Source organism: Pristiophorus japonicus, unplaced genomic scaffold, assembly GCF_044704955.1.
Source record: "Pristiophorus japonicus isolate sPriJap1 unplaced genomic scaffold, sPriJap1.hap1 HAP1_SCAFFOLD_578, whole genome shotgun sequence".
Taxonomy (NCBI): Eukaryota; Metazoa; Chordata; class Chondrichthyes; family Pristiophoridae; genus Pristiophorus; species Pristiophorus japonicus.
In genome coordinates this window covers 167,691-191,757 of record NW_027254486.1, presented here as the reverse complement: position 1 = coordinate 191,757, position 24,067 = coordinate 167,691, and the positions used below count along the sequence as shown (strand labels likewise).

The window sequence follows — 24,067 nt, the reverse complement described above, 5'->3', positions numbered from 1 at the left end:
GTAACAATTGGCTCAACTTACTCCATTTTCCATTCGTCTATCTGTAGTATCCTGGACCCTGTTTCTCTTCACCACTGGATCCTGGAGTCGCAAACAACCTAGGAATTTAAAAAAAAAGTTACATGTGGCACACAGAACATTCATTGTGTTCAACAGCTGTGATTTCTGGCTCCACCCAGAAACAATTGTTTGTTTGAAACAAAGATTTGCATCGTCACAGAATATTTTTGTTCCCAGTGCATCTAATCCGTTCTGGATGAGGGTGGATGATTGCACTAAAAGTTAAATATTAAAATTCAAAGTAAGCTGAAACAAAGCAAGTGGTAAACAATTACAGTTCAAGAGGAACAAACAAGAGAAAGCGGGGCTTTAAAAGGACAGAGAAGCACAACAGTAGCACTGAAACTGGAGAAGTGAACTTATTTTACATCATTGTTTTGTTTAGTCTCACATCAAGCTAAGATTTGTGTGTGTATTAAGTGGCTTAACAACACTTCTAAAATCAAATTTAACAAGGTTAGATGTCTAACAAAATTGACGATGATGGATGCTAGAAGTACAATTAGATTTGAAGAAATAATAAATACCATTAGGCATAAGAACGTAAGAAATAGGAACAGGAGTAGGCCATACGGCCTCTCGAGCCCGCTCTGCCATTCAATAAGATCATGGCTGATCTGATCATGGACTCAGCTCCCCTTCCCCGCCCGCTCCCCATAATCCCTTATCTCCTTATCATTTAAGAAACTGTCTATCTCTGTCTTAAAGTTATTCAATGTCTCAACTTCCACAGCTCTCTGAGGCAGCGAATTCCACAGATTTCCAACCCTCAGAGAAGAAATTTCTCCTTATCTCTGTTTTAAATGGGCGCTAAGATCATGCCCTCTAGTTCTAGTCTAGGCAAGTCATTGATTTATCATAATCTAATGTACACTTGAATAAATCTTGCTCAGCACACACACCTCAAACACAAGTACAGTTTGGACCTCTCTGGTCCGGCACCCTTGGAACCTGACCGGTGCCGGACGAGCGAATTTTCCGAACCACGGGAGGTCAACTGGTAACGATGCTGCTGACAACAACCCGGACGTGTTCTGGCATGCCCCGCGCAGAAGCCTACCGTGCAGCATTTAGTCGTCCAGAATCACACTGTTTTTTTAAATCCTCAGGGCCAGCTCCAACGCCAACGCCCTTCCATTCCCATCCACACCAACATTAACACCTCAAAAAAACACATACATACACACAAAAAGAGAGGGATCGGAGATAAAGTGGAGGATAAAGTCAAGGAGACACGGCGACCCTTACCCACGATCCTACTCCCGGCGCCAGTCCATATCTGAATGGTGACAGATTAGGAAAAGGGGAGGTGCAACGAGACCTGGGTGTCATGGTACATCAGTCATTGAAGGTTGGCATGCAGGTACAGCAGGCAGTTAAGAAAGCAAATGGCATGTTGGCCTTCATAGCGAGGGGATTTGAGTACAGGGGCAGGGGGGTGTTACTACAGTTGTACAGGGCCTTGGTGAGGCCACACCTGGAATATTGTGTACAGTTTTGGTCTCCTAACTTGAGGAAAGGCATTCTTGCTATTGAGGGACTGCAGCGAACGTTCACCAGACTGACTCCCGGGATGGCGGGACTAACATATCAAGAAAGACTGGATCAACTGGGCTTGTATTCACTGGAGTTCAGAAGAATGAGAGGGGATCTCATAGAAATGTTTAAAATTCTGACAGGTTTAGACAGGTTAGATGCAGGAAGAATGTTCCCAATGTTGGGGAAGTCCAGAACCAGGGGTCACAGTCTAAGGATAAGGGGCAAGCCATTTAGGACCGAGATGAGGAGAAACTTCTTCACCCAGAGAGTGGTGAATCTGTGGAATTCTCTACCACAGAAAGTTGTTGAGGCCAATTCACTAAATATATTCAAAAAGGAGTTAGATGTAGTCCTTACTACTAGGGGGATCAAGGGGTATGGCGAGAAAGCAGGAATGGGGTACTGAAGTTGCATGTTCAGCCATGAACTCATTGAATGGCGGTGCAGGCTCGAAGGGCCGAATGGCCTACTCCTGCACCTATTTTCTATGTTTCTATGTGTAAGCCATGAGCAGAGCCTGATTGGTGCAAGTGGCGGCCTCCTCACCCGAAACAAACACACACACACACACACACACACACACATACACGAGATAGAGAGACAGCGAGCTGCAGGCAGCGCCATTGTGCAACATGCGCGCGCTCAGTGTCTGTGGCTCCCGCTCGCAGCCTGTGGGCATGGTCCCCAGCACCAGCAGAACCCACACTGACTGACAGCCGTTCCAGCCAATCGCCGCACACACACACACCGCAGTAGCATCCCAGCCCAGCCTAGCCTAGCCTACGCGCTGCAACACCGCTTAAAGGGGCAGTCCATACCGGGACTGATGCCGGACCAGGGATGTTTCCAGACTGAAGAGATACAACCTGTACTTAGTAGACAACAGTGTAGGAACACCCAGGAAAAATTTAGCTTATTGAGTTCAGCTCTCTATTACAGCAACTCTCCAATCATAGCATCCAATTACACTTAACTCAGCGTACAGATTTTAAATGATTCACTAATTAATGCAGCTTTTCTCTATGCATCAAGTGAAAATATATCAAATGATTATGCACAGAACTGAAGAAAAAAGTTGCACATCAACTGTGGGCCTGGATGGTGCAGAATGGCAGTCTGGGTCTTATCTTACTGGGTAGATATAGCATTGGCCTTTTATCATTAGCCATTCTGTCACAACATTAAAGGACTTCAACATGACTGTTTCATTCTTCGTTCTTAGAAAGTTAGGGCAAAGTTTAGTACAGTAGTTTATTGTTGAGTTGAGGTCTATCCACCCAGTAAATCGAGTGAACAACTGATTTAAACCTATATTACCTTTTAAAGTGGATGGATTTAACTTTAGCTGAGACGTGTAAATAATGGCGTGTAATTTACCAAGAAGCATTTTACCTCCCTTTCCTCAACTTACATAGCCTTGATTCTGCTTTTGCAAAGGTTGGCCGTGTCAATATCTTTTGACCACTCCCCTATAACCTTTGACCCTTGGGAAAGTGGTTTCATGGTCAGGTACAAGGATGATCAACATCAAAGCACCATAACAGATCTTCCCTCCTTTCCAGCAGATCTATTTATTGCTAAGTTTTCCCTATCAAAATAAACAGTGATAAAGCTGCTACAATGAATACAAGTTATCAGTGATTCAAAGACAATAAAAGGAGATGGTGTCAAGCCTTTGGGAGAGGGTTAGGAGAGATGTCCAAAATCTAGGTTTAAAAAAAAATGCATTTTGAACAGGGTTTGAGGTTGAGAGACAGAGGTGTTCAGAGAGAGAGTTCCATTGAGTAGGGTTGAAGTGCCTGATGACTTAGTTACAAAAGGTGATGCCTATGTACATCATCATCATAGGCAGTCCCTCGGAATCGAGGAAGACTTGCTTCCACTCCTGAATTGAGTTCTTTGGTGGCTGAACAGTCCAATACGAGAGCCACAGTCCCTGCCACAGGTGAGACAGGCAGTCATTGAGGGCAAGGGAGGGTGGGGCAGGTTTGCCGCACGTTCCTTCCGCTGCCTGCGCTTGTTTTCTGCATGCACTCGGCAATGAGACTTGAGGCGCTCAGCGCCCTCCCAGATGCACTTCCTCCACTCAAGGGGGTCTTTGGCCAGGGACTCCCAGGTGTCGGTGCTGATGCCGCACATTATCAGGGAGGCTTTGAGGGTGTCCTTGTAACTTCTGTCCACCTTTGGCTCATTTGCCATGAAGGAGTTCTGAGTAGCTTCCAGTGCGCCAGCGCAGCCTTCGGCCGCCTGAGGAAAAGAGTATTCGAAGACCAGGCTCGTTTGCCGTGAAGTAGTTGCTTTGGGAGTCTCGTGTCTGGCATGCGGACAACGTGGTCTGCCCAGCAGAGCTGATCAAGTGTGCTCAGTGCTTCAGATGTTGGCCTGGTCAAGGACGCTAATGTTGGTGCGTCTGTCCTCCCAGGGGATTTGTAGGATTTTGCGGAGGCATCGGTGGTGGTATTTCTCCAGCAACTTGAGGTATCCACTGTACATCGTATATGTCTTTGAGCCATACAGGAGGACAGGTATTACTACAGTCCTATAGACCATGATCTTGGTGGTAGATTTGAGGGTCTGGTCTTCGAACACTCTTTTCCTCAGGCGGCCGAAAGCTACTCTGGCACACTGGAAGCGGTGTTGAATCTCCTCATCAATGTCTGCTTTTGTTGAGAAGAGGCTCCTGAGGTATGGGAAATGGTCCACGTTGTCCGGGGCCATGCTGTGGATCTTGATGAGTGGGGGGGCAGTGCTGTGCGGTGAGGACAGGCTGTTTGAAGACCGTTGTTTTCCGGATGTTTAGCGGAAGGCCCGTGCTTTCATATGCCTCAGTAAATACGTCGACTATATCATGGAGTTCAGCCTCTGACTGCGCGCAGACGCAGGCATCATCTGCGTACTGTAGCTCGACGACAGAGGTTGGGGTGGTCTTGGACCTGACCTGCAGGCAGCGAAGGTTAAACAGCTTCCCATTGGTTCTGTAATTTAGTTCCACTCCAGCGGGGAGCTTGTTGACTGTGAGGTGGAGCATGGCAGCGAGGAAGATTGAGAAGAGGGTTGGGAGCAATGACGCAGCCCTGTTTGACCCCAGTCTGGACGTGGATTGGGTCTGTGATGGATCCATTGGTAAGGATCACGGCCTGCATGTCGTCGTGGAGCAGGCGAAGGATGTTGACGAACTTTTGGGGGCATCCGAAACGGAGGACGGTGGTCCATAGACCCTCGCGGTTGACAGTGTCAAAGGCCTTTGTAAGATCAAAGAAGGCCATGTATAAGGGCTGGCGCTGCTCAAGGCATTTTTCCTGCAGCTTTCGCGCTGCAAAGATCATGTCCGTTGTGCCCCGTAAGGGACAAAATCCGCACTGTGATTCCAGGAGGAGCTCCTCAGCCACAGGGAGAAGACGGTTGAGGAGGACTCTAGCGACAACTTTCCCAGTGGCAGATAACAGGGAGATTCCTCTGTAGTTGCCGCAGTCAGACTTATCCCCTTTTTTTAAAAAGATGATCATGATCACTGCATCTCTGAGATCTCCCAGCATGCTCTCCTCCCTCTAGATGGGAGAGAGACGAGGTCATATAACCGCACCAACAGCGCCTCTCTGCCATACATTGCCTATGTACAATACACCAGCATCAGAAGATTAGAGGTTGCAGAAGGAGACACAAGTTTGAGAAGGTTGCAAGTTAGGGTGGGGTGAGGCTATGGAGGGATTTGTGGATGACAAGGATTTTAAATTCAGTTTGTTGGGGGATGGGAAGCCAGTATAGGTCAGCGATGATTAACTGTAGGCAAATATCCTGTCCCGTTGATAAGAGTGCCGTTGCATGCCACTGGGTTATGATATCACACAAGCAGATATAGGGCTGCCAAAGTCAACTCACATAAAAGAATGGGGTTCAAACAGTTTACAGAAACAGACCTGAATTTGTAAGCATCCTTGAATACAGAACCAAGAATCCCATTTTCCCTTTTAATTTCTTTCCTCACCCCTCCAATGCCATCTGCAATCTTGCTTTTAAAGATTTGCATATCTGCACTAAAGATGTCTCTGTTCCTCCACTCCATTGAGAATTTTACAATTGAAACAATTGATATATTTTCATTATATATTTTCCCCCCAAACTGTACAGTACGTTACATTTATTTATGTTGAACTATATCTGCTAGCTACCTGCCCATTTCCTTAACCTGTCTATGTACTGCATAGTCCTGCATGTACCATACATGCTTCTGCAAAGTTTATTAGGCCATCTAATTTGATCTGTTAACTAAGATATTATTCTAAGGGGGTGTTTAAAAAAGTAAAGGAATTTGATTGAGTAGAACATAAGAACACAAGAACATAAGAATTAGGAACAGGAGTAGGCCATCGAGCCCCTCAAGCCTGCTCCGCCATTCAACAAGATCATGGCTGATCTGGCCGTGGACTCAGCTCCACTTACCCGCCATCTCCCCATAACCCTTAATTCCCTTATTGGTTAAAAATCTATCTATCTGTGATTTGAATACATTCAATGAGCTAGCCTCAACTGCTTCCTTGGGCAGAGAATTCCACAGATTCACAACCCTCTGGGAGAAGAAATTCCTTCTCAACTCGGTTTTAAATCGGCTCCCCCGTATTTTGAGGCTGTGCCCCCTAGTTCTAGTCTCCCCAACCAATGGAAAAAAACTCTCTGCCGCGATCTTGTCTATCCCTTTCATTATTTTAAATGTTTCTATAAGATTACCCCTCATCCTTCTGAACTCCAACGAGTAAAGACCCAGTCTACTCAATCGATCATCATAAGGTAACCCCCTCATCTCCAGAATCAGCCTAGTGAATTGTCTCTGTACCCTCTCCAAAGCTAGTATATCCTTCCTTAAGTAAGGTGACCAAAACTGCACGCAGTACTCCAGGTGCGGCCTCACCAATACCCTGTACAGTTGCAGCAGAACCTCCCTGCTTTTGTACTCCATCCCTCTCGCAATGAAGGCCAACATTCCATTCGCCATCCTGATTACCTGCTGCACCTGCAAACTAACTTTTTGGGATTCAAGGACCCCCAGGTCCCTCTGCATCGCAGCATGTTGTAATTTCTTCCCATTCAAATAATATTCCCTTTTAATGTCCCCCACCCCACCCCCCCCCCCCCCCCCCCCCAAGGTGGATGACCTCACATTTTCCGACATTGTATTCCATCTGCCAAACCTTAGCCCATTCGCTTAACCTATCTAAATCTCTTTGCAGCCTCTCTGTGTCCTCTACACAACCCGCTTTCCCACTAATCTTTGTGTCATTTGCAAATTTTGTTACACTACACTCTGTCCCCTCTTCCATGGCATCTATGTATATTGTAAACAGTTGTGGTCCCAGCACCGATCCCTGTGGCACACCACTAACCACCGATTTCCAACCTGAAAAGGACCCATTTATCCTGACTCTCTGCTTTCTGTTAGCCAGCCAATTCTCTATCCATGCTAATACATTTCCTCTGACTTCGAATACCTTTATCTTCTGCAGTAACCTTTTGTGTGGCACCTTATCGAATGCCTTTTTGAAATCTAAATACACCACATCCATCGGTACACCTCTATCCACCATGCTCGTTATATCCTCAAAGAATTCCAGTAAATTAGTTAAACAGGATTTCCCCTTCATGAATCCATGTTGCATCTGCTTGATTGCACTATTCCTATCTAGATGTCCCGCTATTTCTTCCTTAATGATCGCTTCAAGTATTTTCCCCACTACAGATGTTAAACTAACCGGCCTATAGTTACCTGCCTTTTGTCTGCCCCCTTTTTTTAAACAGAGGCGTTACATTAGCTGCTTTCCAATCCGATGGTATCTCCCCAGAATCCAGAGAATTTTGGTAGATTATAATGAATGCATCTGCTATAACTTCCGCCATTTCTTTTAATACCCTGGGATGCATTTCATCAGGGGACTTGTCTACCTTGAGTCCCATTAGCCTGTCCAGCACTACCCCCCTTGTGATAGTGATTATCTCAAGGTCCTCCCTTCCCACATTCCCGTGACCAGCAATTTTTGGCATGGTTTTGTGTCTTCCACTGTGAAGACCGAAGCAAAATAATTGTTTAAGGTCTCAGCCATTTCCACATTTCCCATTATTAAATCCCCCTTCTCATCTTCTAAGGGACCAACATTTACTTTAGTCACTCTTTTCAGTTTTATATAATCGGTAAAAGGTTTTACTATCTGTTTTTATGTTTTGCGCAAGTTTACTTTCGTAATCTATCTTTCCTTTCTTTATTGCTTTCTTAGTCATTCTTTGCTGTCGTTTAAAATTTTCCCAATCTGCTAGTTTCCCACTAACCTTGGCCACCTTATACGCATTGGTTTTTGATTTGATACTCTCCTTTATTTCCTTGGTTATCCCTTCTCTTACCGCCCTTCTTTTTCACTGGAATATATTTTTGTTGAGCACTATGAAAGAGCTCCTTAAAAGTCCTCCACTGTTCCTCAATTGTACCACCGTTTAGTCTGTGTTCCCAGTCTACTTTAGCCAACTCTGCCCTCATCCCACTGTAGTCCCCTTTGTTTTTAAGCATAGTACGCTCGTTTGAGACACTACTTCCTCACCCTCAATCTGTATTACAAATTCAACCATACTGTGATCACTCATTCCGAGAGGATCTTTCACTGGGAAATAGTTTATTATTCCTGTCTCATTACACAGGACCAGATCTAAGATAGCTTGCTCTCTTGTAGGTTCTGTAACATACTGTTCTAAGAAACAATCCCGTATGCATTCTATGAATTCCTCCTCAAGGCTACCCCGTGCGATTTGATTTGACCAATCAATATGTAGGTTAAAATCCCCCATGATTACTGCCGTTCCTTTTTCACATGCCTTCATTATTCCCTTGATTATTGTCCGCCCCACCGTGAAGTTATTATTTGGGGGCCTATAAACTACACCCACCAGTGACTTTTTCCCCTTACTATCTCTAATCTCCACCCACAATGATTCAACATTTTGTTTATTAGAGCCAATATCATCTCTCACAACTGCCCTATCATCCTTTATTAACAGAGCTACCCCACCTCCTTTTCCTTCTTGTCCATCTTTCCGAATTGTAGAGAAACGATTTCCTCGGACATTCATGCAAAAACTATTATTCAATGCAACAAACTGCAAAGTATAATTGTATTGGTATATGGGGAAAGGCACATATTGGCCTCTCATGTGAAAATTTCATTCCTGGCCTGTAGAGGCAGATACTGTAATTTAAAGGGATACAACTCTAATGGGCCACTACCAGCCCTGGACTATGAATTTCAAAATTATTTGCCCAACCTGAATTCAAACGAACAAAATCCTCAAAATAAGATTTTTTTTATAAAGGCAGTGCGTTAGTGCAGTACTCTAGAGCACTAAATGTGCCACATAGGTTCAGTGCCCATTCTACTAAATTTCTAAATTAATTAGAGGATAAATATCAAATAGCCGACTGAAAATTGGATTAAAACAAATACATATTGATATGTGAAAATAACATGCAACTCCATTACTCAGGAAATGACATTAGCCAGTCAGCCCTTTGAAAAAGATGCATAAACTTCTTGTTAAAATCAAACTGTGGTGCAGTCTTTTAAGTTACATTGTTTTCACAATGAGCATGAAAACTGTACTTTAAACACCTATGAAGTCACCCAAGCTATACCAGACTGGATTTACTTGTTCTGTTTAGACAGACCTGTTTATCCACTACAAGCTATCATTACCAAAAAAACACAAAAAGTGAGCTGGAACAGTTTGAAAATAAACTACCAATGGAATACAAACTAACCTAAAAATGAACCGATTCTCGTCCACTAAAAGTTCCTTAAAGTTGGAATGAACAAAGCGTTACACGATTCTTACCTGCATCCCTAGTTGTGTTTGGTGGGCGCTCATGGCGTAAGTAGAAACAAACATCATTTCTCTGTACTCCCCACTGTTGCAGAATATCATATATACGCTCATTATCTGCTATGGCACGCTCTACAAGGAAGAACAATTAAAAATAGCTTTTTTTTTAAACACATGACCTGCCTACGATTTAAAAGATTTCTCTCCTTACACACCTGTCAATGTATAAAATATCTTATTACAGGTAATTTCATCTACTGTCTTTTAACACCAATCTGAAAAACAGGTCTATGGTTTAACATTTCATCCAAAACAACTGCATTCACTTTATGTAGCATTCTCTAAGCTGACATTCTGACCCAAAGCAAGAGTGCTATCAGCTAAGACAAGCTGATATGTTGCTCTACAATGTGGTGGCTGTTAGTGTTCCCCAAAATGCACGAGTAGGCTACCTCAAGTTAACAGGTCATTTGGTATTTGCTAATATCTATTAATTTGCAACAGCTCCACTATTACTTCATTAACAGAACAAACCTGACGCAAAAAGGTTATTGGTGTTGTGCCAATAGAAACAGAAAGCCATTGGTGACCGTCCAACAATTTTTGCACACCACTAGACACCAAACAGCTGGAACATGCGTATGTTATCTTACACAGGTTTTACTTACCACCACCATGCCAGCGCTCAGCCAAATGACAGTCAATCTCTCCTGGTTCTTTGCAGTAACCAATAACATCGCGACATATGGTCTCTGGAGTGATTGGTACCTCTGTGTAATGCTGATCATTGTTGCTCAGGTACACAGTGAGAAACATCTACATCAAAACAAAGGGAAGACTTAACTGAGTTTGACTTTTTCGGAACAGTCCTATCCCTATAATGAAGCTCATGTAAACCCCCATTTAGTCCAAACATCAAGCTGGTCTATAATTTTATTTTTATCCATGACCAGCATCAATTCTTTTCTCTGATCAACCAACAGCAGTCTACTGCAGAACACTAATGCATGTCCTGGTAAATAAATTGAATCACTACGCATGCTTAGATTTAAGTTAAACATTTTTTCCAGTTTTCTGAACTTTACATTGTGGTTTCATACAGTATCTAACAATGGACATACATTTTGTGATCACATCTGTTACTTTTAAAAATTCTTTCAAATGACACATGAGCTCTATTGACTTTTTGAAGTAGTGCAATTTTTAATTTAAAAAAAATCAAAAATATGCTGCTTGATTTTCATTATAACATTTTAGTTAAGTTAAAGAATGCAACTTTTTCTAGTCCTACTCCGAGTTGGATTTCACCATAACACAAGGAGCAAACAGTGCAACAGGCTCTTCCAAATATTTTAAAACAGCTTTATGTCACGGCTAAACTGGCATAATTTTAGTTATGTTATGTCCAGGCCTGAACAATGGTGGAGTTTCAATATTACTGTGTTAAAAAATGATTTTAATAATCTGATCTCACTGCAACCGTGTCCATTGCAGAGCCTGCATTTATAGGCGGTTGCACGTAATCTAAAATGACACTTCAGTGCAGTACTGAAGGAGTGCTGCACTGTCAGAAGTGCCGTCTTTTGGATGCAACATTAATCCCCGTAGGTGTGGCCCTCTCAGGTGGATGTAAATATCCCATGATACTAATCGAAGAACAGGGGAGTTCTCCCCTGGGCAATATTTATCTCTCGACCAACATCACTAAAACAGATTATCTGACCATCTGGCGGGGGCTGGGGCGGGGGCAGGAATTAGCCAAGAAAGGAGGGGACTCTTCCAAGGGGTAAGGGAGATGGGTGCCACTGTAATAGAGTACGTCCGGACAAGACTTCAGCCAAGAGAATGTCTCACATTTTGACCATACTAATTGCTGATTACAGAGACTTAGATAAACTGTACTAGAGTATCCACAGGTTTCCAGCTAATGCACACTCAAACAAAGCTGGCTTAGAATGTGACAGCTAAATCTGTGAGGGACAGAGTTTCAGATGTCAACACTGTCTGAGTGTTTCACAGATCAGTGATGGAGGGTTTGAAGTTTCACTGAGTATTATCTACAACCTATTTGGATTAATGCAGAATGTTGAGAATCAGCTATTGCAACTCATGTATTTCTGGGGTAAATAAGGAGGTCTAGCTTAAGCACAAGCAAATCTTGGTCTTAGAGGATTAAGTGCCTCGAAACACTCGATTGTGTTGACAGCAGACACCGACATGGAGTAGCCTATCCTCATCGAGGTGATTCATTTGTATATTTCTGAACTATACTCAGTCGAGAAGCAAGAGATGGTTCTTATCCTGTTTATTATTATTCAAGTTACACGTGATAAATCAATTTAGTTACTTTACACTGGACCGGGACTTATCGGCCTGTACTGCCTCTTCCTGATTTGTCACCCCTTTTGGCTTACTTCCAAGCTATTGGTACCTCACCAGTTGACCTTCAATGATCGTCAATGCCTCAATCACTCTAGTCTCCTTTAGCACGCTGGGATAAGTACCATCTATCACTGGAATTTTTTTTTAAATGGAGGCACTGCAATGGACAAGGTTGCAGTGAGGTCAGATCAATAAAATCAGCTCTTTTAGCCTGGTTAGGAGCTCCATCTTATTTATATTGAAGTTGTTCATTTTTCCTGAATTCACTGTGTTTGGAAAGGTACATTGTTAATGTATTCCATTTTGCTGCAATCTGAAATCTATAACTGCAGGAGATTAAAGTCAGACAGATGAAATGGGCAGACACATGATACTTTTGAGGAATGAGGAGAATGAGGAGAGGTAATATAAAATAAATAGTACAATTTTAAAGAGGGTGCAGGAACAGAGAGATGTGGAGAATCACACACTAATCTTTGAAGGTGACAATACTATTTGATAAGGCTGTTAAAATAGCATATGGAATCCTTGGCTTTATAAATAGAGGCACAGAGTACAAAAGCTAGGAAGTTGTGATTTATAAAGGTTTAACATGAGTTAGGCCTCAGCTGTCTCTTACCTCATTTGTTGACCATGGTTGTTTAACTGCACAAGTGACTGCTGGACACAAACCGAGAAGTTGCACTAAAATTTATGCCAGAATTTCAAACTTTGGTGAAAGAGAGAGACGCTAATCTCACACTCAATGGTTGTAGATATTTCTTACATAAATATGCACATGAAGTTAATTTACCTGCATTGTGTGCACGGTGTTTTCTACTAAAATATTAGTGCATGTGGCTAAAACGGTATCACCATAGCCACACTTGTAGCGATTTCTAAATGGACAACACTGGGTTAAAGCCCTCAGTATGATCGTAATGTTTGCACATACCTTCCTTAGCTCGTCATACTGCCCTGTTTAATTTAACCAAGTAGTCTATAACAAACCCATTTTATAAATTTCTGGCACTAGACTGAACATTGCATTGTTTGAAGAACTCATTAATGACAATTTTTAGCCAAATTGGATATGAACTCAAGAAATCTGCACATTGATCTTTGGGAAATTCTATGAACTTATTTCCCAACAGAAACGATGTTATGGATTTCCAGAAAAAAACCCTTGTAAATCTTTTATTTTCTTGGCCTTCAAAAAATTCTAGAAAATACACAATGTGTATCTCTTATCGCCATCCGATTTCAAATAAGGTTCACTCATTTTTACACCATCATCCAGTAAATGCCAAAGTTCTCATCTGTCGATAATGAAATCAACATGGCTGAACAAAGATGCACTACTCTTTGTTATAACAATATATAAAACACACACTGTTTTATATATTGCTGTAACAATATATAAAACACTGCTCCTTTGATGATGGTTCTGTCAAGATGCAGGATTTCAGAGCTTAAGAATTGAATATTTCTCCACTTTTGACACCCATCAACAATATGAAGCATTCAAAAGGCCAGGAACAACAAAGCAAGCTGTACAGTGCAGGCTGTTTTTATTTGCCATCATTCCACCCCCCACCCCTCCCGATAACATGCTGGAAAAATCAGCTTTGGAAGAGCCCATCACACCAATTAGTGCCAAACTATGAACAGTTTTGTGCTGTGGAACTAGATTGACACTGTTGCCAAACTTATTTTAATTCGAGCAGTAGTCTCAAACTGTGGGGCACAATGCTGCTTAATGTGGGGCACTGTACAGCAAGGGGCAAAAAGAGATCGGCACAGACTAGAATATATTGATCCGGATCTTGGGACTTTTGAACTGCAACAAAGAAAGATGAGCTGATGTAGTACGTACATCATTAACTCCATAGTGTCCTGGGTCATTCCGCCGTTACTAAGATTAACAATAAGTTCATTATCAAAGCTCCGCCCCATTAAAATCAATGGCGATTACTATTTTCCTGCATTTAAGCCAGCTTTCATGCCGCTTCAGGAATGTGTTTGAATTACATCAAAGACAAGTAGATGGTCAGGCCCAATCACCTTCTGGAGAAGGAGAGGCTGCTGAGATTGGCGGAGTACTTCCAACGAGCTGATTAAATGTATGTCACATCGTTGGAAAAAATTGGCCTCGACTCCTCTGATTCACCAGCATGCTTGCTGCGAAATATTCTAATTAGAAACGTAGGAAAATATGGAGGCAGTTACTGACGGCAAGAATAGTGTGCTAGACAGCTAAATGTACGGTGCTCATCAACAATCTTGCCATTGCAGGAAATTCTGGACCAATATTTTATCCATTCTGCACCACTCAAAAGTGCAATTTGCTGCAATTAACAAATCAAATATGTGATCAGTTTCTGGCTCTTTGAAACAACGTATCCAAATTTTAAAATGATCTGATTAACAAATTCATCCAGCAGTACCTAAATGTCATCTTGCAACACATTAATGGCTAGATGAGTTTGAATTTAAGCAGGTATTACAATTTGAATAATTTACTTCGAAAGCTCTGAAATGATCACACATCCTCCTGAAGCTACTGCACCCCAGCCCCAACCACAATTTCATACCCTGCAATCACAAAGTTTGGAAGTTAGAATTAGCCCATTATAAAATCCCAAACCACTTCTAAAGGTTAGAAAGGTTTAAAATGTAATCCAATTCATCAATTCAAATATATATGGTTACATTACTTTTGCTTCTAAAGTTTCACTGACCCAAGTAATCACTGCATGTTGGGTGGTGGACTCCACTATTTGGGATTGATTGGTGAGACCAGGCAGCTGAAGAATATCATCTTGATCTCCTGATCTTCACCAATTAATGGGATCTGCCAGATATCATGAAGCCTCATTATATCCAAAAAAAAGACTGAAGAGAATTTGTACGTGCAGTCCACCCTGTGCCACTTCTGAAGTAGACTCTGTAAATGACCAAAGGCTACTGGAGAGGTTGCAAGGCTGGAGAAGGTAACCGAGTTTGGGTGAAATATGGCCATTGGGGATTTGTAGAAAAGGACAAGGATTTTAAATTCAATACATGGGGAGGCGGGTGGGGGGTAGGTTGTATAGGTATGCAAGGATGGGAGTGATGGATGAGTGCGGTTTATTGCAAGGCAGGATAGAGACAGACAATTGAGTTTAAACAAATAGGAAATAAAAATAGAAAATGCTGGAAACACTCAGCAGGTTATAAGAACATAAGAAATAGGAGCAGGACTAGGCCCTCAGCCCCCTCGAGCCTGCTATGCCATTCAATAAGATCATGGCTGATCATCGACCTCAACTCCACTTTCCTGCCCGATCTCCATATCCCTCGATTCCCCTAGACTCAAAGGGACCAAGTTTCAGCCTGAGTTGCTCGTGTTTTTTTGGAGCAACTGGTTTAGAATGGAGTATCTTAGTAATTGCAATTCTCGGCAATTAGTTTGCTCCAGTTCTAGTCAGTTAGAACAGTTTCAGTTTGGAACAGATTTTTTTTTCTAAAAGGGGGCGTGTCTGGCCACTTACGCCCGTTTTGAAAGTTTAGGCAGTGAAATCTTACTCCAAACTAACTTAGAATGGAGTAAGTGTAGATTTTTGTATGCTCAGAAAAACCTTGCCTACACTTAGAAAATCAGGCATAGGTTACAAATCAGGCGTAGGGAATGGGGGGTCTAAAGGGAAGTTTACAAACATTAAACACTTCACTTTTACAAATAAAGAGCCATCATCAATAATAAATGACAAATATATCAATAAAGCAATCAAAAATGTTTTTTAAAAATTTAAAAATCAATAAATAAAAAAAATTCTACTTCCCGACTGCAGCACCGGGAGCCCACCAACAGCGTGCTGGGATGCCCCCGCAGTGTGTCTCTATCTCTCTCACTCTCTGTCTGTCAGTTTCTGTGTTTCTGACAGTGAGGGGAGGGGGGGAGGGGGAGGGGAGGGGGAAAAGGGAGGGAGGGGGAAAAGGGAGGGAGGGGGAAAAGGGAGGGAGGGGGAAAAGGGAGGGAGGGGGAAAAGGGAGGGAGGGGGAAAAGGGAGGGAGGGGGAAAAGGGAGGGGGAAAAGGGAGGGGGAAAAGGGAGGGAGGGAAGGGAGGGGGAAATGGGAGGGAGGGAAGGGAGGGGGAAAAGGGAGGGAGGGAAGGGAGGGGGAAAAGGGAGGGAGGGAAGGGAGGGGGAAAAGGGAGGGAGGGAAGGGAGGGGGAAAAGGGAGGGAGGGAAGGGAAGGGGAAAAGGGAGGGAGGGAAGGGAGGGGAAAAGGGAGGGAGGGAAGGGAGGGGGGAAAAGGGAGGGAGGGAAGGGAGGGGGGAAAAGGGAGGGAGGGAAGGGAGGGGGGAAAAGGGAGGGAGGGAAGGGAGGGGGAAAAGGGAGGGAGGGAAGGGAGGGGGAAAAGGGAGGGAGGGAAGGGAGGGGGAAAAGGGAGGGAGGGAAGGGAGGGGGGAAAAGGGAGGGAGGGAAGGGAGGGGAGAAAGGGAGGGAGGGAAGGGAGGGGGAAAAGGGAGGGAGGGAAGGGAGGGGGAAAAGGGAGGGAGGGAAGGGAGGGGGAAAAGGGAGGGAGGGAAGGGAGGGGGAAAAGGGAGGGAGGGAAGGGAGGGGGAAAAGGGAGGGAGGGAAGGGAGGGGAAAAGGGAGGGAGGGAAGGGAGGGGGAAAAGGGAGGGAGGGAAGGGAGGGGGAAAAGGGAGGGAGGGAAGGGAGGGGGAAAAGGGAGGGAGGGAAGGGAGGGGGAAAAGGGAGGGGGCGAAGGGGGGAAGGGAGGGGGCGAAGGGGAGAAGGGAGGGGGCGAAGGGGAGAAGGGAGGGGGCGAAGGGGAGAAGGGAGGGGGCGAAGGGGAGAAGGGAGGGGGCGAAGGGGAGAAGGGAGGGGGCGAAGGGGAGAAGGGAGGGGGCGAAGGGGAGAAGGGAGGGGGCGAAGGGGAGAAGGGAGGGGGCGAAGGGGAGAAGGGAGGGGGTGAGGGGAGGGAGAGAAGGAAGAGGGTGAGGGAGGAAGGGAGGGAGGGAGGGAGAGAAGGGGGGGGAGGGGGAGGGGGAGGTTAAGGTGGGGGGCGGGAGTGGGAGCGGGAGTCGGAGGTCGGGTCGGATCCGGGGGGCGGGAGGAGTGGGCGACGGGTCAGGTCGGGTCCGGGGGCAGGGGGTGGGGGGCGGTGAGTGGGAGTGGGAGTCGAGTCGGGTCCGGGGGTGGGGGTGAGCGGGGGTCCGGTCCGGGGGTGGGGGTCCGAGGTCGGTTCCAGTCCGGGGGCGGGAGTCGGGTCGGGTCGGGTCGGGTCGGGTCGAAGCAGGAGCTGGGCGTGAAAGGTGCAGCCTGAGCCACGCAGCCCCAGTGAGGCCATTTGGCCAGGGCTAGGTGCTGCGTGCTTCGGGCCCCTCCCACACAGTTTTGGGCGCCTGGAGCATGTGCAGAGGTCCCGGCACTGTTTTCAGCGCAGGGACCTGGCTCCGCCCCCCACAGCTCGCGCTGCGCCGCGCCCAGCTCCAGAGGACCTGCAGGGAGCCGGAGAATCGGTAAGTATTTTTTAGGCGCACTTTCTGGTGCGAAAAACGGGCGTCCAGGTCGGGGCTGCGCCGTTCTAGGCACGGCCCGAAACTTGGGCCCAAAAAATCTATCTATCTCAGCCCTGAATATATTCAGAGACTCAGCATCCACAGCCCTCTGGGGCAGAGAATTCCAAAGATTCACAACCCTTGGGCAACAACTGTGGAGAGAGAAACACAGATTTAAAGTTTCAGTTCGATAGCCTCTCACTTCTGGTATCATTCTAGCAAGTCTTTTCTGCAACCTCTCCAAGGCTTTGACATTTCTGCATAAAAAGTGTGGTGGACACAATACTCTAGCTGAGGCCTAAACAGTGATTTATAAACATTTTGCATAACTTCCTTGCTTTTGTACTCTATGCCTCTATTTATAAAACCAAGGATCACACATGCTTTTTTTTTTAAAAAGAAAAACAGCTTTATCAACTCGTCTTGCCACCTTCAAAGATTTGTGTACATACTCCTCAGGTCTCATTGCTCCTGCATCCCCATTGTACCACTTACCTTCGATTGCTTCGCCTCATTCTTCATCTCAAAATGCATCACTTCACACTCGGCATTAAATTCCATCTGCCTCATGTCCTCCCATTTCACCAGTCTGTCTGTGCCCTCCTGAAATCTGCTACTATCTCTTCACATTGAATCACTTCTTATTTTAAGGAGTACCAGTTTTCTATTTAATATGTATATTCTTCACAAAAAAAAACAACTCAAAAGCAGAAATTTTCTTCAGAACCTTGGCTCAGGTGTCAGCACTCTCACTTCAGAGTCTGAAGACTACCCCAGGACTTGAACACACAATCTGGGTCGACAATCGAGTGTAGTACTGAAGGAGGGCTGCATTCTCCGATGTGCTGGCCTTTGGACGAGGCATTATGCCAAGGATTGTATTTGCCTGTTCCAATGATTTTGGTGAATGTCAAAGATCACATGGAACTATCTGAAGAACTGCAGGGAGCCTCCCAGTGGTGTGGCCAGTATCTCCACCTTAAATAACACCATTAAAAAATAGATTAATTGGACATTCATTGATGTTTGTGGGATCTTGCTAAGCATAAAATATCTGCCTTTGTTTATCTACGGAACAGCTGCTGCAGTTTAAAGCAATTGATTATCCACCAGGATAAGAGAGCCACATTTAGCAGTATAAACACAGGGGGCCAGCCAAAGGCTATAGGTCTCTTGTGATCCGAACTAAACGAGGACCAGTGCAAAACCAAATGTAGAACATTCTCCCCGAGTATATTGACTATGACTGTACAATTTCCATTGCTGAACTCATCATTTAAAACCCATTAAAATGTTGTGGCTATTTGGCAGCTCAGGCTTTTAGCTGCTCTTAAGTTTGGATTCAAAATGATCAGTCTCTATTTTTTTTTAAATATAAAAGTAGTGCAACCATTTTCAGCTCAGTATGTCAACACTTCATTGCTCCATCACAATTTTCAGGTATTATAAAAAATGGCCTGGATTTTGCTGGGCCGATGGCGTTTAATGCACAGAGTATGTCAATAGTTAGGAAAGACATTAGCTTGGATGATGTGGAATCTATATGGGTGGAGCTGCAGAACACTAAAGGGCAAAAATCGTTAGTGGGAGTTGTGTACAGACCTCCAAACAGTAGTAGTGATGTTGGGGAGGGCATCAAACAGGAAATTAGGAGTGCATGCAATAAAGGTGCAGCAGTTATAATGGGTGACTTTAATATGCACATAGATTGGGCTAGCCAAACTGGAAGCAATACGGTGGAGGAGGATTTCCTGGAATGCATAAGGGATGGTTTTCTAGACCAATATGTCGAGGAACCAACTAGGGGGGAGGCCATCTTAGACTGGGTGTTGTGTAATGAGAGAGGATTAATTAGCAATCTCATTGTGCGAGGCCCCTTGGGGAAGAGTGACCATAATATGGTGGAATTCTGCATTAGGATGGAGAATGAAACAGTTAATTCAGAGACCATGGTCCAGAACTTAAAGAAGGGTAACTTTGAAGGTATGAGGCATGAATTAGCTAAGATAGATTGGCTAATGATACTTAAGGGGTTGACTGTGGATGGGCAATGGCAGACATTTAGAGAACGCATGGATGAATTACAACAATTGTACATTCCTGTCTGGCGTAAAAATAAAAAAGGGAAGGTGGCTCAACCGTGGCTATCTAGGGAAATCAGGGATAGTATTAAAGCCAAGGAAGTGGCATACAAATTGGCCAGAAATAGCAGCGAACCTGAGGACTGGGAGAAATTTAGAACTCAGCAGAGGAGGACAAAGGGTTTGATTAGGGCAGGGAAAATGGAGTACGAGAAGAAGCTTGCAGGGAACATTAAGGCGGATTGCAAAAGTTTCTATAGGTATGTAAAGAGAAAGAGGTTAGTAAAAACAAACGTAGGTCCCCTGCAGTCAGAATCAGGGGAAGTCATAACGGGGAACAAAGAAATGGCAGACCAATTGAACAAGTACTTTGGTTCAGTATTCACTAAGGAGGACACAAACAACCTTCCGGATATAAAAGTGGTCAGAGGGTCTATTAAAGAGGAGGAACTGAGGGAAATCTTTATTAGTCGGGAAATTGTGTTGGGGAAATTGATGGGATTGAAGGCCGATAAATCCCCAGGGCCTGATGGACTGCATCCCAGAGTACTTAAGGAGGTGGCCTTGGAAATAGCGGATGCATTGACAGTCATTTTCCAACATTCCATTGACTCTGGATCAGTTCCTATCGAGTGGAGGGTAGCCAATGTAACCCCACTTTTTAAAAAAGGAGGGAGAGAGAAAGCAGGGAATTATAGACCGGTCAGCCTGACCTCAGTAGTGGGTAAAATGATGGAATCAATTATTAAGGATGTCATAGCAGCGCATTTGGAAAATGGTGACATGATAGGTCCAAGTCAGCATGGATTTGTAAAAGGGAGATCATGCTTGACAAATCTTCTGGAATTTTTTGAGGATGTTTCCAATAAAGTGGACAAAGGAGTACCAGTTGATGTGGTGTATTTGGACTTTCAGAAGGCTTTCGACAAGGTCCCACACAGGAGATTAATGTGCAAAGTTAAAGCACATGGGATTGGGGGTAGTGTGCTGACGTGGATTGAGAACTGGTTGTCAGACAGGAAGCAAAGAGTAGGAGTAAATGGGTACTTTTCGGAATGGCAGGCAGTGACTAGTGGGGTACCGCAGGGTTCTGTGCTGGGGCCCCAGCTGTTTACATTATACATTAATGATTTAGACGAAGGGATTAAATGTAGTATCTCCAAATTTGCGGATGACACTAAGTTGGGTGGCAGTGTGAGCTGCGAGGAGGATGCTATGAGGCTACAGAGTGACTTGGATAGGTTAGGTGAGTGGGCAAATGCGTGGCAGATGAAGTATAATGTGGATAAATGTGAGGTTATCCACTTTGGTGGTAAAAACAGAGAGACAGACTATTATCTGAATGGTGACAGATTAGGAAAAGGGAAGGTGCAACGAGACCTGGGTGTCATGGTACATCAGTCATTGAAGGTTGGCATGCAGGTACAGCAGGCGGTTAAGAAAGCAAATGGCATGTTGGCCTTCATAGCGAGGGGATTTGAGTACAGGGGCAGGGAGGTGTTGCTACAGTTGTACAGGGCTTTGGTGAGGCCACACCTGGAGTATTGTGTACAGTTTTGGTCTCCTAACTTGAGGAAGGACATACTTGCTGTTGAGGGAGTGCAGCGAAGATTCACCAGACTGATTCCCGGGATGGTGGGACTGACCTATCAAGAAAGACTGAATCAACTGGGCTTGTATTCACTGGAGTTCAGAAGAGTGAGAGGGGACCTCATAGAAACGTTTAAAATTCTGACGGGTTTGGACAGGTTGGATGCAGGAAGAATGTTCCCAATGTTGGGGAAGTCCAGAAGCAGGGGTCACAGTCTAAGGATAAGGGGTAAGCCATTTAGGACCGAGATAAGGAGAAACTTCTTCACCCAGAGAGTGGTGAACCTGTGGAATTCTCTACCACAGGAAGTAGTTGAGGCCAATTCACTAAATATATTCAAAAGGGAGTTAGATGAAGTCCTTAGTACTCGGGGGATCAAGGGGTATGGCGTGAAAGCAGGAAGTGGGTACTGAAGTTTCATGTTCAGCCATGAACTCGTTGAATGGCGGTGCAGGCTAGAAGGGCTGAATGGCCTGCTCCTGCACCTATTTTCTATGTTTCTATTTTCTATTGTAAACCCTCAGATTGGCCCCACAAGTTCCAGGCTTCTGCAGCGCTTGCGCGAAAACCCAAAACTTGCGATCGGTCAAGGTTTGCCTTGACAGATTGCCCACATGCACACCAAAATCACTAGCGCAGAGTTAACCAACTACTGCCCAGCAAATGCCCACGAACCCGTACCCCTCAGAAAAGCAGGCATCGGGCCCTGCTTTTACCAGTGTAAGGGTTAAAATAATGTTAAATTAAAATGTTAAAAAATGATTCAAACTTACAAAAAGATTTAAAATTAGTTTATGTAAATGTTGGCCAGATTAAAATGTTTAAAATTATTTTTCAAAAAATTATTTTATTTTCAATGCTTAATTAAGAGACTTTTAATTAATTTTGAACATGGAAACATTATTTTTATTTCAGTTGTGTTAATTATGTATTTATTTGGGGATTTCTCATAGGCATATGGGGATTCCATTCGCAAATGGAATCCTCGTTAAGCTTATGAGTAATCCCCCTTTTTAATTGGTTGATCTGGCCCATGTGATCCCAGGGGACGCTTCTGAACTGCCTGTGTCCTTTGGATCCGTGGGCCTTTACGCAGCCGTATATATGCCTGCAGGCCCAGGTCCTGAAGACTCCAAAGCCCGGGAACCAGCAGATAGGTTCGTATTTTTTTTCAGGCTGGAGCCGTACTCTGGAGGTGCACTTTGGTCCATTGCGTTAGCATTTTGCCGACATAGACCAATTGCCCTGGCAATTAAGTAACTATGGCCCCAAGTTTCCACATGATTTGCTCCTGATTTTTAGGAGCAACTGGTGTAGAACGGAGTATCTTAGAAATCGGAATTCTCGTCATTTAGTTTGCTCCAGTTCCGAGTCAGTTAGAACAGTTTCACTTTGGAACAGAATTTTTTTTTTCCAAAAGGAAGCGTGTCCGGTCACTTACGCCTGTTTTCAAAGTTTCGGCAGTAAAAACTTATTCCAAACTAACTTAGAATGGAGTAAAGAAAAAACCTTGTCTACACTTTAGAAAATCAGGGCGTAGGTTACAAATCAGGCGTGGTGGGGGGTGGGGGTGGGTTTAATAGGAAGTTTACAAACATAAACACTTCAGTTTTACAAATAAAGAGCCATCATCAACAATAAATAATAAATACATCAATAATCAACCAATAAATCAATCAAAAAAATTAATAAGGAGGGAGGAGAGGGGAAGGAGGGAGGGAGGGGAGGGGAGGGGAAGGGGAGGGGAGGGGAAGGGAGGGGAGGGGAGGGGAGGGGAGGGGAGGGGAAGGGGAGGGGAGGGAAGGGAGGGGAGGGGAAGGGAGGGGAGGGGAAGGGAGGGGAGGGAGGGGGAGGGAGGGGGAGGGAGGGAGGGAGGGAGGGAGGGAGGGAGGGAGGGAGGGAGGGGGAGGGGAAGGGAGGGAGGGAGGGGGTGGGGAAGGGAGGGAGGGGAAGGGAGGGAGGGAGGGGAAGGGAGGGAGGGAGGGGAAGGGAGGGAGGGAGGGAAGGGAGGGAGGGAGGGGAAGGGAGGGAGGGGGGGGAGGGAGGGAGGGAGGGAGGGGAGGGAGGGAGGGGAGGGGGAGGGAGGGAGGGAGGGGAGGGGGAGGGAGGGAGGGGAGGGGAAGGGAGGGAGGGAGGGGAAGGAGGGAGGGAGGGGAAGGGAGGGAGGGGAGGGGAGGGGAGGGGGAGGGAGGGAGGGAGGGAGGGAGGGAGGGAGGGAGGGAGGGAGGGGAGGGGAAGGGAGGGAGGGAGGGAGGGAGGGGAGGGGAAGGGAGGGAAGGGAGGGAGGGGAAGGGAGGGAAGGGAGGGAGGGGAGGGGAAGGGAGGGAAGGGAGGGAGGGGAGGGGAAGGGAGGGAGGGAAGGGAGGGAGGGAGGGGGAAGGGAGGGAGGGGAGGGGAAGGGAGGGAGGGGAGGGGAAGGGAGGGAGGGAGGGGAGGGGAAGGGAGGGAGGGAGGGGAGGGGAAGGGAGGGAGGGGAGGGGAAGGGAGGGAGGGAGGGGAGGGGAAGGGAGGGAGGGAGGGGAGGGGAAGGGAGGGAGGGAGGGGAGGGGGAAAGGGAGGGAAGGGAGGGGAGGGAAGGAGGAGGGGGAGGGGAGGGGAGGGAGGGAGGGAGGGGGGAGGGGAAGGGAGGGAGGGAGGGGAGGGGAAGGGGAGGGGAGGGGAGGGGGAGGGGGGAGGGGGGAGGGGAGGGAGGGGAGTGAGGGGAGGGAGGGAGGGGAGGGGAGGGAGGGGAGTGAGGGGAGGGGAGTAAGGGGGAGGGAGGAGGAGAGTGAGGGGGAGGGAGGGGGAGGGGAGGGAGGGGAGTGAGGGGGAGGGAGGGAGGGGAGTGAGGGGGAGGGGAGGGAGGGGAGGGGAGGAGGGGAGGGGAGGGAGGGGGGAGGGGAGGGAGGGGAGTGAGGGGGAGGGGAGGGAGGGGAGTGAGGGGGGGCGAGGGCGAGTGGTGCGGTCGGTGCGGGGCGGGCGGGATGAGCTGGGGGCTGGGCGGGCTGGGCTGGCGGGGGCGTGGATCGGGGAGGGGGCGGGCGTGGGCGAG

The 24,067-nt window shown here is 46.0% G+C and overlaps 1 protein-coding gene across 3 annotated transcripts in view; it reads right to left on the bottom strand.

Annotated features, from left to right (window-relative positions):
* LOC139254796 (apoptosis-stimulating of p53 protein 2-like) overlaps positions 1 to 24,067 on the bottom strand; it is a 136,382-nt gene that overhangs the window by 92,790 nt on the left and 19,525 nt on the right. The window contains exons 2-5 of one of the 3 annotated variants that reach the window (XM_070873820.1): positions 18,092 to 18,342; positions 10,122 to 10,269; positions 9,466 to 9,585; positions 22 to 98 (exon numbers count right to left, since the gene is read on the bottom strand). In XM_070873820.1, coding sequence (XP_070729921.1) covers positions 22 to 98; positions 9,466 to 9,585; positions 10,122 to 10,269 — 345 coding nt within the window. In that variant the 5' untranslated portion in view covers positions 18,092 to 18,342. Of the gene's footprint in view, positions 1 to 21; positions 99 to 9,465; positions 9,586 to 10,121; positions 10,270 to 13,878; positions 13,938 to 18,091; positions 18,343 to 24,067 lie in introns of those variants that run through there. The other 2 variants (XM_070873821.1, XM_070873819.1) reach the window with 2 other exon arrangements.